The 12,888-nt window shown below is 39.6% G+C and overlaps 2 protein-coding genes across 2 annotated transcripts in view; both read left to right on the plus strand.

Moving 5' to 3' along the window:
* Window positions 1–3,992: 3,992 nt before the first annotated feature.
* park7 (parkinson protein 7) lies at window positions 3,993–9,753 on the plus strand. The gene is made up of 6 exons (XM_068594269.1): window positions 3,993–4,169; window positions 4,675–4,776; window positions 5,118–5,177; window positions 6,754–6,823; window positions 8,492–8,578; window positions 9,230–9,753. Exons 1-6 carry the CDS (start codon window positions 4,080–4,082, stop codon window positions 9,388–9,390), a joined length of 570 nt encoding a protein of 189 aa, XP_068450370.1. The 5' UTR covers window positions 3,993–4,079; the 3' UTR covers window positions 9,391–9,753.
* A 267-nt stretch (window positions 9,754–10,020) lies between these two features.
* Window positions 10,021–12,888, plus strand: part of kcnab2a (potassium voltage-gated channel subfamily A regulatory beta subunit 2a) — a 71,663-nt gene continuing 68,795 nt past the window's right edge. Inside the window, exon 1 of the mRNA XM_068593686.1 lies at window positions 10,021–10,083. The gene's annotated coding sequence lies outside the window, so the exon portion shown is untranslated. The remainder of the gene's footprint in view (window positions 10,084–12,888) is intronic.

Raw genomic sequence — 12,888 nt, forward strand, 5'->3', positions numbered from 1 at the left:
AAACAACACATTAATGTGTTGCCTTAATTTGTATTACTGCTTCTGTAGCTGAAAACAATTTGTCATGCGTTGAATTTATGGGGATCTCATTTTGAATAATTCTAAAGCATTTAAAACCAATTGTGAAATGGATGTTGAAAACATGCATCCAAACACGTCTTTGTTCACTTTATCTGTTTATTTGCTAACATACTGGACATCTGAACACTTTTGATGATTTGGCAAAGAAAAGAACAAATAGCCTTTGTTGTACTTTCACAAAGTCAACTTTTGTTTTCTATTATTTTCTTTATGTAATTTGTCTTTTTTCGGCAGATTATTAAAAAAAATTCTCACACGCTTGGCCTTTCTTTCGGAACTAGCCCACTCAACTGGCGCCATCTTGTGTCTGGATGGGGCTGCTGACTCCCGGCACAGGTGCATACAATTCAATGTCACCTTTTCCCCCCAGATCTCCTCACCGTCCCCCAGCTGTCACCTGAGCGCTTGGCAGCATAAAGTAATAGCACCAAGATGCAATCAAGATTATATGCTTGTCACTCATTCCATGCACTCAGTGGCTTACAATGTGTGCAACAGACACAAGATAAAGCCTGTGCACAGATGGGAAGATAACATGCTTCTAAATATTCATCAGTTTTCTGACTGCAGCAATGTAAGCCCTTAATGCTTCCATTAGATCACTGGGAAAGAGTCACCGGTTAGCGAAGGGGTGGACCACAATGAGTTGAAATGTAGCCATGCAAAGAATAAATAAATAAAAACATCTTTAAAAAAAAAATGAAATCTATACCCATAGAAGCAAATATTCTGGAACCACTTTTTAATTTGTGGCACTCTTTCTTACTGGGGATCTGAAACAGGTTTCTGCAGCTGTATCTCAACTAAACAGAGCCTCTGCTTGTAAGCTATATCCATATTAGCAGTTTATTTCCATGTTTACACCGTTTCATATTCTTTGCAATAGTAACAGGATTACTTTGTGACAAATGGTAATTTGTGGAATTCCCTCATTTCAGTTTGAGGATTTTCTTTTTCCTCTGTCCTCGTCTTATAAAAAAGATGTTTCTGTATTCTCGTCTCCCCGGAGGTTTGATTTCAGAAGCCCTTCAGGTTTTTCGAGCAGACCTCTGCGAAGGGCCAGATAAAGCAGAGCAAGGCCTGCTGGAGCAGGCATGAGGGAGCAAGAGAGAAATAATAATAACACGCAGAGGAATCCACTGATGTGCACCCTTATACTCAACAGGCCAATCTTAAATATCCCGAGAAGAACATACAAACTATTCTGTACCGCATGTACCATGTGCACAGGGTAAGACCATTTTCTACCATGCCACACGATAGGCCCATAACACTTTGTACATTTTGTTCACAGATCAACTATATGCCATTTTCCAAAGCATGTTGCAGTGTTGTTGCCTTTTTAAAGGATATGTTTGGCATTGTATTATATTTAAAAGACCAAAACCAAATGTTGTTTCCTACTAAACTTTTGTCATGGAATAATAACTGCTATACTCATATGTGACAACAGGGCGGTGTTTAACGTAATAAATAAATCCAGTGCAACAATGTGGCTCAAATATGTGCTTTTAAAAGTTTTTAGATAACAGTCATTTATGGCACAAAGAAATGAGCTATATCAGCTTTCGGCTACACAGACAATACTTGTCAGATCTATTTATTGGTATTGTTTTGGTCTTTTAATGGGCTTTGTTGTCAATGATGAAAGTATAGGAAAGAGCCAGGCTTAATTTCCAGGCATAGTTTTATTTTAAGAGTTCAACCTGCTTGAGATGAGAAGTTGAAGCCCTTTGCAAATACTTCTAGTTGTTGGTCAGACCCTTTGTTTCCAGTGCCTCACACATTACTTGTCAACCTGACTACTGTCACTTTGCAATATTTCCACAGTGTAATCATGCACTTTATAACTACACACTGAAAGGAATTAGTAAATGTACATAAGTGAATTAATGTATGGAAATTAGCTCGAGTGCCATCGCGGGTCTGGTTTAGTTGATCCCCAGCTGCATGTTGGTAATCACCGCTGCCTCTTGGATTCACTCACAGGCACGCAATAAACAACCTGCTGCCAGCACCCCCTACGCTTTTGTCTAATCTGCCGTTTCACTGGGCTCTAGTTTGTCGCACAAACGTGAAAGTGAATCTCAGCGGCAGAATGCACAGAGGCACATTAACGAGGATGGGTGCCTGCACGCCAAAGCCCCAGACATTAAGTCAAGGATTTACACTGGAATATGATTCTCTGACAGTCTTAAGAGTTTTCAGCAGAAGTTCTAAGACAGATCTTGAAGAACTTGGTGACCTCGGTGACCTGCTGCCTGGTGTTGTTTTCATATCTACGTTCATTGCGTTCGTGAATTTGCTTTCTGCATAGCAATTTATAGCTGATCATAAGCCTGTGATTAACTGGCATTAACTGATTGACTGTGTTTTTAAAATAGCATTTGTGGAGTTGTCTCCAAGTTTCCTGAGATTCAAGACAGTGAAGATTACTGTTTATTGTAAACTTCATTCTTCAGCCTCCCTCGACATCCCCTTTTAGAATCTTTGGTTAATGCCTCCACCTACTGGGAGAAAGTATGTATTGTGTTGTTCAAGGCCATTAAATGCTCTGATGTGGCTGCCTGTAGCTAAACTATCACTGACTAAACATGTTTTGTGGTGGTTCGCCAAACAGTAATTATACATTTATATTCTCATAGGGTAGTCTTTATGGCACCAAAAGCTAGATCATCTTCAGAATACAATAGTGGACTTGTCTGTGCACAAAATACTGGATGAGGCAAATCATTTGCAGATGTCCCCTGCTTACAGTTCTGTTACGTACAGTGTTCTAAATGTACTATATTGTGTTTTGTTTTGTGTTGTTGCTTTGTCTCCCCCTCCAGCTGTCATCCTCCTACTTCACAAATGTGCACACCTGGTTCCAGTCATCAAATCATCACACCTGTTCCAGATCTCCCATCAGCCATTCCCCTGTAAATAGTCCTTTCGCTTTTTTGGTTGCTGTTGAGCTGTGTCAGAGCTGAGTGCTGACGGCTTGTGGTCGCTATTGCTTTTTTTTTTTGCCGGTTTAGTGTGTGATCTTTAGTGTCAACACAGTGGTTAGCAGCATACTTTTGTTTTGTCTTAATTCCTTTTTGTTGTGCGCACAGGGTCAATGAGGACAGGTAAGATACCCCAGGGTTTACATACTACATGCACGTAGGTTTACTTGTTAATACCCCAGGTTAGAGTGAGCACCACCCACTGTACGTTTTTGGTGCAAAGCACCTGTCAAGGGGGTGTGGGTTTTGTTATGTTTTCTTTGGTGCCACTAACAGTCCTTGTTGTTCCCTGTGTTGCTTTTTTGTAAATAAATACTTTATTATACCTTGTAACGTGTCCTGGCTTTTGGTGTGACTGAACCCTCACTTGCTCAAACCTGCTGCCCTTATGCTGCGTCCCACTTCGAGCCACCAGGGGGTGTAACAAGTTCATTAAAGAAAACATGTTTTCATGACAAATACTCTTATTCTTATTAATTACTTAAGTTTGAATCATGAATTACTTATGTGAGTCCAGTATTTGTGTCCATGCTTAATCTGAAAGCCAAACATTTGTCAAATGTTTTAAACATATAGATCACAATGCATATTCTGAACTATTGGACTATCAAAAACAAAACTTAAAGCTGCTAGTCTGGTTGAGCTTCCAAACCTATCCCTGTAGGACTAAAGCATATTACAATGCTTGCTTTTTGCAAGTGTAAGTTATTCATATTATGTTTTTTAACTAGTGTTTTTGTTACAGTTGAAATTCCTTTAGAGTATATTGTATCTTATCTAAGACCTTATCTAAATCTAGTATACTTAGATAAGGTATCATACTTGACGTGTGTTTTTAGTAGGGGTTGAAGGAGTACTGTCTTTGAAAGGGGGATAGAGTGACGCAGCCTGGCAACCCTCCTGCTGTCAAAACCTCATTGCAGAGTACACCAGCTGCTGCTACTGCTGGAAGTTGCACTCTGACGTTGGCGTCTTTGCCCTTTTCAGTAGCATAACTACAAGCTGGCCATGGCGGGCAAAAGGGCACTCGTGATTCTGTCTCAAGGTGCCGAGGAGATGGAAACGGTCATTCCTGTGGACATCATGCGGAGAGCTGGGGTCTGTGGCGTCTTGTCTGCTAGCTCGCTAGCTAGCTAATAAAGCCATTGAGCGGCATAGTTTAGCCAGCTTGCATGCGTTTTACCTTTTCAGTCGGCTCACAGCAGCACGGCCTCATTGAGACGTGCAGGCACCGTGATACTGACTGAGCTTGCAGCGTCCAGTTGCATTTGTGAAACACACCGTTTTTAATAATGTTATTGATACTGACGTTATTTGACCGTTCAGTTAAACAGTATATTGATATATAATACGTGATATGTTTCCCTGCTGACGTACTCCATACCCTTTAAAGTGATTGCAGGAAGAGGCCAAGTTAAATGTCAAAGATCAACGTCATGCCCAGACTTTTATTTTGAAGGCTATCAAAGGTGGGGGGGCGGAGGGATGAGTGGACTTTGATAGCTTTCAAAAATAAAAGTCTCCGTCGTCTATACATATTGAAAGGATGTCGTCTCGTGCCTAATGCTAATGTGCTTTTTGTATTATTTTCCCAAACCTGTAGATTGCTGTGACGGTTGCAGGGCTGACGGGCAAAGAGCCAGTTCAGTGCAGCAGAAACGTCATGATTTGTCCTGATGCCAGCCTGGAAGAGGCCCGCACACAGGTGGGCTCAGCACCCACAATGCTGTCAGGAGCAATATTTCATATTTTAATCCGCTCTAATCAAACCATGCTAAATTGAACATTGTGAATGTTTGCGCAATACAATTTAGCTCTGTAGAGATATTGAATGCTATTGTTTGCTAACTTACAATACTTGCTTTTATCTTATATTTTCTCTACATGCTTCTGTATATTTATTATTCTGTACTAAACACCAAGACACATTTGTTATTTGTGAAAACTAGGTTTCTAATAGTGTAAATCTCCAATGATACTGTTTCTTAGTAGTTAGCTACAATACAAACCTTAGTTTCTCTTGATCCATCATGGTTTGCCTCCCAGGGCCCGTACGATGTGGTGCTTCTGCCAGGAGGAATGCCAGGGGCCCAGCATCTGGCGGAGGTGAGAAACGCTCCAATCACCTGCTTGTGAATGGATTTTTTTTATTGTTCTTAAGTTTTAATCTGTTTTAAAATATTTTCCCATAAGACAATAATCTATCGTAGGTCGGACTAAATAAGAAGCAAAACAAGTTTTTGTCAAAAAAACATCCTTGTGTTCAATTTGCTGTAGGCATGACATTTGTCCAACGTTTACTTCAATTCTATTCAAGCGAAGGGGTGTAAAAACATCTGCATCACGTGGAGTTCAGCTTAAAGCATGCATATCACCTTAGGGTGCGATGGAGAATCGCCTGCAATTTGAGCATGTGCGACTGTGCCCAAAAGGTGCTATTGATAACAATGACAACATTCAGCCACTAGATGTCGCTCTCTCCCTCCTCTGTCCGATGACCGTCACTTTACAACGTGCGGTTGCCAGATTTGTCAAAGACGTCTTTAGGAGCGTGGATCTTTCAGCTTCCGGTATGTTTGTATCTGGGGTTCGACAGGATGGATAAACATTCAGGAAGTAAACGGAGCCTTCAACAGAGTAAAACTGTTACATTTTAGGTTAACCCATGTTCTGCACAGTTACTTATACTTATATAATAAGTACAGTATGAATAAGGTGGAATTAATTCAAACAAGATTTTACTGATAAGTTTTGAGCTTTTTCGTCAAAGAAAGGTCTTCAACTATCAGAAGTTCCTTGCCTTATTCATGATGGGAGTTTTTTTCTGACCAACACAATTGTTAAGTTGGATGAGAAGTATCTCGTGACTGACTGTATCAAATACAGAAGTTCACGGATGTTTTTTCTGGAAATGTTTCGGTTACCAGAGAGCAATTACCAATATCTAATACATCACAAATAGAACTTTCCAAAACCTCCTCAAAGAAAATAGCGGGAATCACAATCTAGGAGACAGTGGAAGACTAATTTACATAGTTCCCCCATACATTAATTTTAGCAGAATTCAGATTTTCCTCAAAAGGCTCTAACGGTCAGATTTGTTCTGATAATCGACAAAAAGTTCAAATACTATCTCCAATGTCTTATTTTCAAATAACGAGGCAAAAAAAAAAAAAAATTGACTGGGAGGCATGACATCGTTGGTTGAGAATAAAATATATAATTTTTTTTTATTTCAGTGAGAGAAATATGCCTGCCTTTCACATCGTAACACTTTATTTTATACACACAAATTTTAAATGACCATTTCCTCCACAAACACTCAACACTTCCTCTGCATTTCTTTAATCTGTGAGTTATTTTCTGTTTTTTTCAGATGCCAATATATAAAGAGCTGGTCAGAATTTAGAGTTTCAGAAAATACCCCTTAATATATCAATGTGGTATTGCTTTCCATCATCATTGGTTGTACGTGCATCCTTTTAAAAATATATATTTTTGGGCTTCACAATTGAGAGTAGTAGAAAATGTTGATGTTCCTGTTATTATCTCTGCCTCTATGCTCCAGGGTTGGCCTAGAGGAATGACTCTCTCTCTTTCTCTCTCTCTCTCTCTCTTTTTCTCTCTCTCTCTCTCTCTCTCTCTCTCTCTCTCTCTCTCTCTCTCTCTCTCTCGAACGCAGTCTCTGGCAGTGAAAGAAGTGCTTAAGGATCAAGATGGCAGAAAAGGCCTCATCGCAGCCATCTGTGCAGGTACAGTTTGTGAAAACAAACCAAAGTCATGGTGACGCAGTACCATCATGTTGTTGCCTAGAACAAATAGATGCAAATTACTCAACCTACACAGTGCAGTTTATTCTGATGCTTCCAGTAATAGAGCAATACATCTACTTGCAGTCATTTTCTAAATCAGATGAAACCGTTTGACAAATCCAATGACATTAATTATTAAACAATGCACTATGCTATCATGAGACCTGTAAACATTTTAGCTTGAAATGACACTAAATGTATGATGCTATGGTTTTAATTGGTTTTAATTGTATCGAGTTCATATTCTGCCAATAAAGTGGATTAGGATTTGCTCGCAAATAGAATTTAGCTTTTGTTTTTAATTACTCAAGGCAGTGGATTTTTGTTATATATGTATGTATATATGTGTACATATGTATGTATGTATGTATATATATATGTATGTATGTATGTATGTATGTATGTATATATGTATATATATGTGTGTATATGTATGTATATAAATAAATATATATATATATATATATATATATATATATATATATATATATATATATATATATATATATATATATATATGTGTATGTATGAAAAATATATAATTAGCAAATGACATACATGCTTCATTAATATACGGTCATGTGTCACCCCTTTTGGCATTTGGGAAGAAAGAGTGAGGATTTGATTAATGAATGTCCCTGAGTGAACCCACAAGCACTGACATTTTATTTGACAGCCTCCATATGTAGAGAAAGGACGTTGCAAGGGCATTTTGAACAGGGACGGGGACCACTGCGGCAAAGTGGATTGAAGAATGTCCTAGAAAATTACTGAAATCCTCACCGGAATAGACAGTTTAATGAACCTGTCAGGAAGAGAACCAGTTAACGAGCTTATTATTATTATTATTATTATTATTATTATTATTATTATTATGTGAAGAAAATAAAAGTCAATTGAAGAATCACTTTGTTGAAGACTAGAACCATAAGTATACAACAAAAACTATCACGACGAGTCTATTATTGTATATTTGTCTTTTTGAGCTCATATAAATACACGCATGTCCATTAATAGAGAGTTGGTTGTCATCACCTTTCTTTCCCTGTCTGCCTCGCTGTCTGACTCTGGTTCTCAGAATGTCTCTCTCTCCCTGACTGCTGTCCTCTGGGTGGGGACGGCTGTAACTGGAGTAGCTCGGCTTTGACTGGCAGTCTTCTGTTCTGCCAGGGGAAGGCTGTAATCCTTAGACTGCATGGGCAGGCAGCCAAGGAGCATAATCAATAACTTTCTATTTATTAACAGTTTTTAGATGAGCTCACTGCAGTGGTCCGACGTTGCCAAAGTTAATGCAACAGCAGTCAATGTCTTCAGCCTCTCCTGTTTTCTCTCTTCAATGTGCTGCACAGTCTTTGGTATATTGTATGATTATTCTTAGAAACAATGGCACAGCGGAGGACACCTTTTCGGATATATTGTTGTGTACTAACTGCAGTTCCTGTTAATTGCAGCATTGTATTTTCATTCAGTGTTTAGCTTGATGGAAATGATTTTGAAGATATATTATTTCCCTCAATTTAATTAAACTGCATAAACTGGAGTCACACAAGCAGCAGAACAAGTGTCACTTTATCACAGGAAGCCGTTAAATGCTTTGCCCTTCTGCAGGTCCCACTGCTCTTCTGGCACACGGCATCGGGTATGGCAGCACAGTCACTACACATCCTGCCATGAAGGAGAAGATGATGGCTGGAGGTAAAAAAAACCACTTGCAAACACTCGAGACCATGTTTTGAAGGGATCACACCAGCCGCGACAGCAATGTCCCTTTCGCCCCACTTTGGCTCTGACTACGATGTCGACCTTCATTTTCATCACAACTACTCCTTTGCAGTTTCGTGACTGCATCTTGCACAGTTGCGACACTATTGCAGTGACACAAATTGACCATCAACAAACAGAAATATAAACACTTGGCAACTCAAAATGGCCTCTGTGGTAATTCCAACTACAATATGTGTCTCCAGACATTCAAGGTGAAAACGATACCAGGACTGGTAAAAACAACAACTGGAAATTGCTGAAAAATACAGCTAGTGACTAACATCTGCAGCTCTAACTCAGAATAGGAGGAAATGTAATTATTTCTAAAGGGCAGCAGATGGTGCTGCACTATCTTTTTCTCGCCAATTGAAAGTCATGTCCCTATGCAGCAGTGTAGAGAGCACACCACTCAGATGATAGCAGATGCAATAATTTGGCAGAACATACTTGAAATGGGTCAGTTCAACTGATATTAGATGATCTATATATAAGTGCTTGTGTGACGTGTGGCTTTATGGCTTTCAGCTTAATGCTCTCATGTTGTGATTTATTCTTATGGTATTGCTCTTTGTCTTTTTTTAGACCACTATAAATATTCAGAGGCTCGAGTACAGAAGGATGGACATTACATCACCAGCCGTGGGCCAGGAACCAGCTTTGAGTTTGCCCTGACGATTGTAGAGGAACTTATGGGGGCTGAGGTTGCAGCTCAAGTCAAGGCTCCTCTTGTTATGAAAGATTGACTGTAGACGCGTTTACTAACATCCTGCAAGCAACACTGCCCGCTGTAGACGTCTTGCACGACTGAGACAGCTAATCCACTATAGCTGGCACTAAGAGTCAAAGTCACTAGTGACGAATCCTTCTCCCTAGGGGACACAAGGATGTTTTTGTTTTGACATGTTATTGTCTTCCATTGTCTTCCCTAGTTTCCAATAAGAAATGTACCTTTTTTTTCTTTGCTACAAAAATACAATGTGGATTCACAGGCTTTCCAAATTGGATGAAATTATTTTTGTTACATTGTAGTTTTTCCACAAATTGCTCATTATTTTTGACAGCGTGAATTGTTTCACTTGACAATAAACATACTTTTGCTGACAAAACTGTGTTTGTTCTTGTTATTTTAATACTAGAGGACACTGTGACTCGTTTTCACACATCTGCAGTTGTTGACACCTAAATATAGGCGGCATCATGTAATGTATTGTGAGCGCCGCCGAGAACGCGGGAAGAAGAATCCGAATAGATTGGCATGTGGGTCTGGCCAATAAGAAACCTCGGTCTGGCTGCTTTGTATAACAACTGACGAATGATAGCTCGCCTGCAGCCAGCTGGGCGGGGCTCTGATGCAGCGCGTGGTACTTCGGTCAGAGCAACAGAATCCAGATCGTCTTCACACTGTCAAAAAAGGCAGAGAAGGATTTCAGCAGCAGGTAAGAATGTTTGCGCTTTCTCCGGTAAAAGGAAGTGTCATGTGAGAAAGCTATACTTTTATCAACGGTAATGTTTGTCTTTCTTCTGGAATGGGTTTAATTAACGTTCATTTCTTTAAATTAGCCTTGGCAGAGCAGTTTTCGCAACGTTAAATCACGGTGTCAAGGTGGACATGTTTTAACGTTGCCGCAACACAGGCACAACATGTGCATCATTAAAAGAGCATGAGTTTGTGCTCGCGAATCCTTTTTTTTTTCGTTAGCCATGATTAGCTTGCAAAGTGTGCAATCAAGTTCGCCGCAAAACCATATGCCGTAACGATATCGGCGACTCAACGTGGACGGGCAGAGTAACGATACATGGATGTAACGTTCACAGACCGCGCACGTTCACAATGCAGGGAAGCGTTCAGGCCGAGTTGGTTTTCAAAGAAAGAAAAGCCGTATATTAACGTTCAGGGACTCATCGATGTGACCTGACAAGGAGACGTCGGATCCAGAAGCTCTCTGTCTGTCCTCAGCAACCGCAGTCACACTGCTGCAGACACCGAGCTGGCTCACGGTGCGGCAGAGGCCAGGTTGATTCCTCCATCAGTCTGAGACGAGACCTCACTGTGACAGAGAGAAAAGGCACAGTAAAAGACGTACAACTAACTAAATAATACAGATAGAAAGCATGTTTTCTGTGCATACATTGTAATACAAAAATAAAGGCATTTGAAAATGTAAGAATGTTGAAGTTATTAAGGTCACGTTAATATAGCTATCATCATTTGAAGGACTTATCCTGATAAGGTCATAACCGTCGTGTTTCTCATTAATCTAAGCAGAGCGTTTTGCTTCATCATTGAGATCTTCATTTACAGGAAGCCCGTTAAGATTGTGCCCTCAATTTGCTTTTGAGAATTTATAACAGGAAGTAGTAGAGGTGTTACCAGCACCTCTTCACTGAACAGAGACAGGAAACACAGTGCAAGTTCTTTCCTGATTAGACAGCGGTTTCAATTGCTGGGAAACTGCTTCTTAGCAATTCTGAGCAATGCATGTAGACCTGCAACAAGTCGGGGGTCCTCCAAAGAAGAGTGCAGCTCAAGTGTTTTTCTTTTGTTGCTATCAGTGATCCCCAAAAAAAAGACTGCAGTTTGGTTCCCATTACGGTGCACCGAGAGAGCATAGTTTACTGTGAAAATTGCATCATACCAAACCTTCAAAATCATGTGGGTGGGCCTCTTCGAAAAGGTTTAGGCTTCGTTGTTTGCCCTTTGACAGTCTTCAACATTTCGAGGCAGCATTACTACATTGTGGCTTGTATGTTTTAATTTCTGTTTAAAAAAATAAGATCCAATCAATGCCATTCACTGAAAGACACCAGGGCTTAAATAGTGTAGTGGTGTAATGTTTTTAAAAGCACAGTTTCATTAATACTATGTTTTTCAGTTGGATATTTCTGGAACGCTAACATTTTGCGCTGTTGCACATAACATGTTAGAATTATTCTGCTTGAGCAGCTGTACAGTAAAGAGCTTCAGGCTTGACTCCCTATTTCTGGATGGGGCAGAGGGTAGAGTGGTGGTGGTGGTGGTGGTGGGGCTAAAGCCACTGTGACTGAGTCATTGGTTTAGCTAATGATGCAATTAGAGAGCTGCACTTTGCATCTCCTGATTAGATCCTTACTTGCATTGGCTTGCAGACAACAAAGGACACATTTTCTTGCCCGAGTACTTTGGCAGATACATTTAAAGAAGGTATTAGACAATGTTCAAGCAATTAGGATTTCATCAAACATCCAAAGAATATTGTGTCAGCAGTGAATGGATAGATTTGTCGATCTCAGGCACTTTACTCAATGTGGAATCTGATTTATAGCTCTTGGGGATGGTACAATTTTTGGAACCACTATAGGTCAGTGATTCTCATGGACTTTGGAAAGAAATTGACATTTTATGCCAAATTGAGCTTTAAAGTTTGCATGATCAACTATTTTAACATATTCACGTGTCATTGTGTACATTAGCATAATAAAACAGAATCACACCATCATTTTAAAACTGAAATAGAAAAATGTGATTTTGTGATTTAAGATACCTTACTATTTTGCTATTGCTGCCTCAAGTATTTGATAATTTGTTTTAGCAACTCCCCCAATTAATAACTTTTGGGCACTTTGTTTGCTAAAGACACAGTTTTGCGTAGGCACTTTAGAATTTTTATCTGGAGCATTTTCAAATGCAATGGTTAATGAGAAATGCTGAACTTAGCTGCAAAATCACACATATAAGTCTGTTATCAGGGTGTCTGCACTGCTCTTCTAATGACTGTTTTCTTAAACAAAATATGGCTTTGTGAGGACAAGTTGGAAACATTACATCCGATCAAATCTACAAGTATGTTTTATGTATTGGTCTAACTGTAAGGGTATTTGCATTGCCCATAGTAAAGTATCTTCAGAACAAGACCAATGCTCTTGGAGTACTCTTTGTCTTTAGGTCAGGCACAATTAGCAGATAAGAGTAAACGATCTGAGGTACATCAAACAACCCTGAAGCAAAACCCGAACAATATTACCGAAAGCGTGTTTGTTGTATGGAATAACTGTATTTGCTTGTCTGCTGTATGTTATTAAAGGTGAGGAGCAAATGCACAAATAAGTGCAGATGCTGCACAATCTTATGGTGACCTGCTAGTTGTGCAGCATCAACTGTTTGCAAAAGTTCCCACAGTCCTGGGATAATTGGTAATCATTCATACTTTGCATTTTCAGGAAAAAATATCCACTTGGGATCGAAACAAAGGTGGTTGTTGTTG

This window comes from Clinocottus analis, unplaced genomic scaffold (genome assembly GCF_023055335.1).
Source record: "Clinocottus analis isolate CAN_PGR_092001 unplaced genomic scaffold, fCliAna1.0.p SCAF_3, whole genome shotgun sequence".
NCBI lineage: Eukaryota > Metazoa > Chordata > Actinopteri > Perciformes > Cottidae > Clinocottus > Clinocottus analis.

Bases quoted from the DNA above. Each gene is read 5' to 3' on its own strand.
- park7 (XM_068594269.1), top strand. From the start codon at position 4,080: ATGGCGGGCAAAAGGGCACTCGTGATTCTGTCTCAAGGTGCCGAGGAG. The intron at 4,777-5,117 runs GTGGGCTCAGCA...TTTGCCTCCCAG, and splicing joins TGGAAGAGGCCCGCACACAG to GGCCCGTACGATGTGGTGCT. The intron at 5,178-6,753 runs GTGAGAAACGCT...TCTCGAACGCAG, and splicing joins GGGCCCAGCATCTGGCGGAG to TCTCTGGCAGTGAAAGAAGT.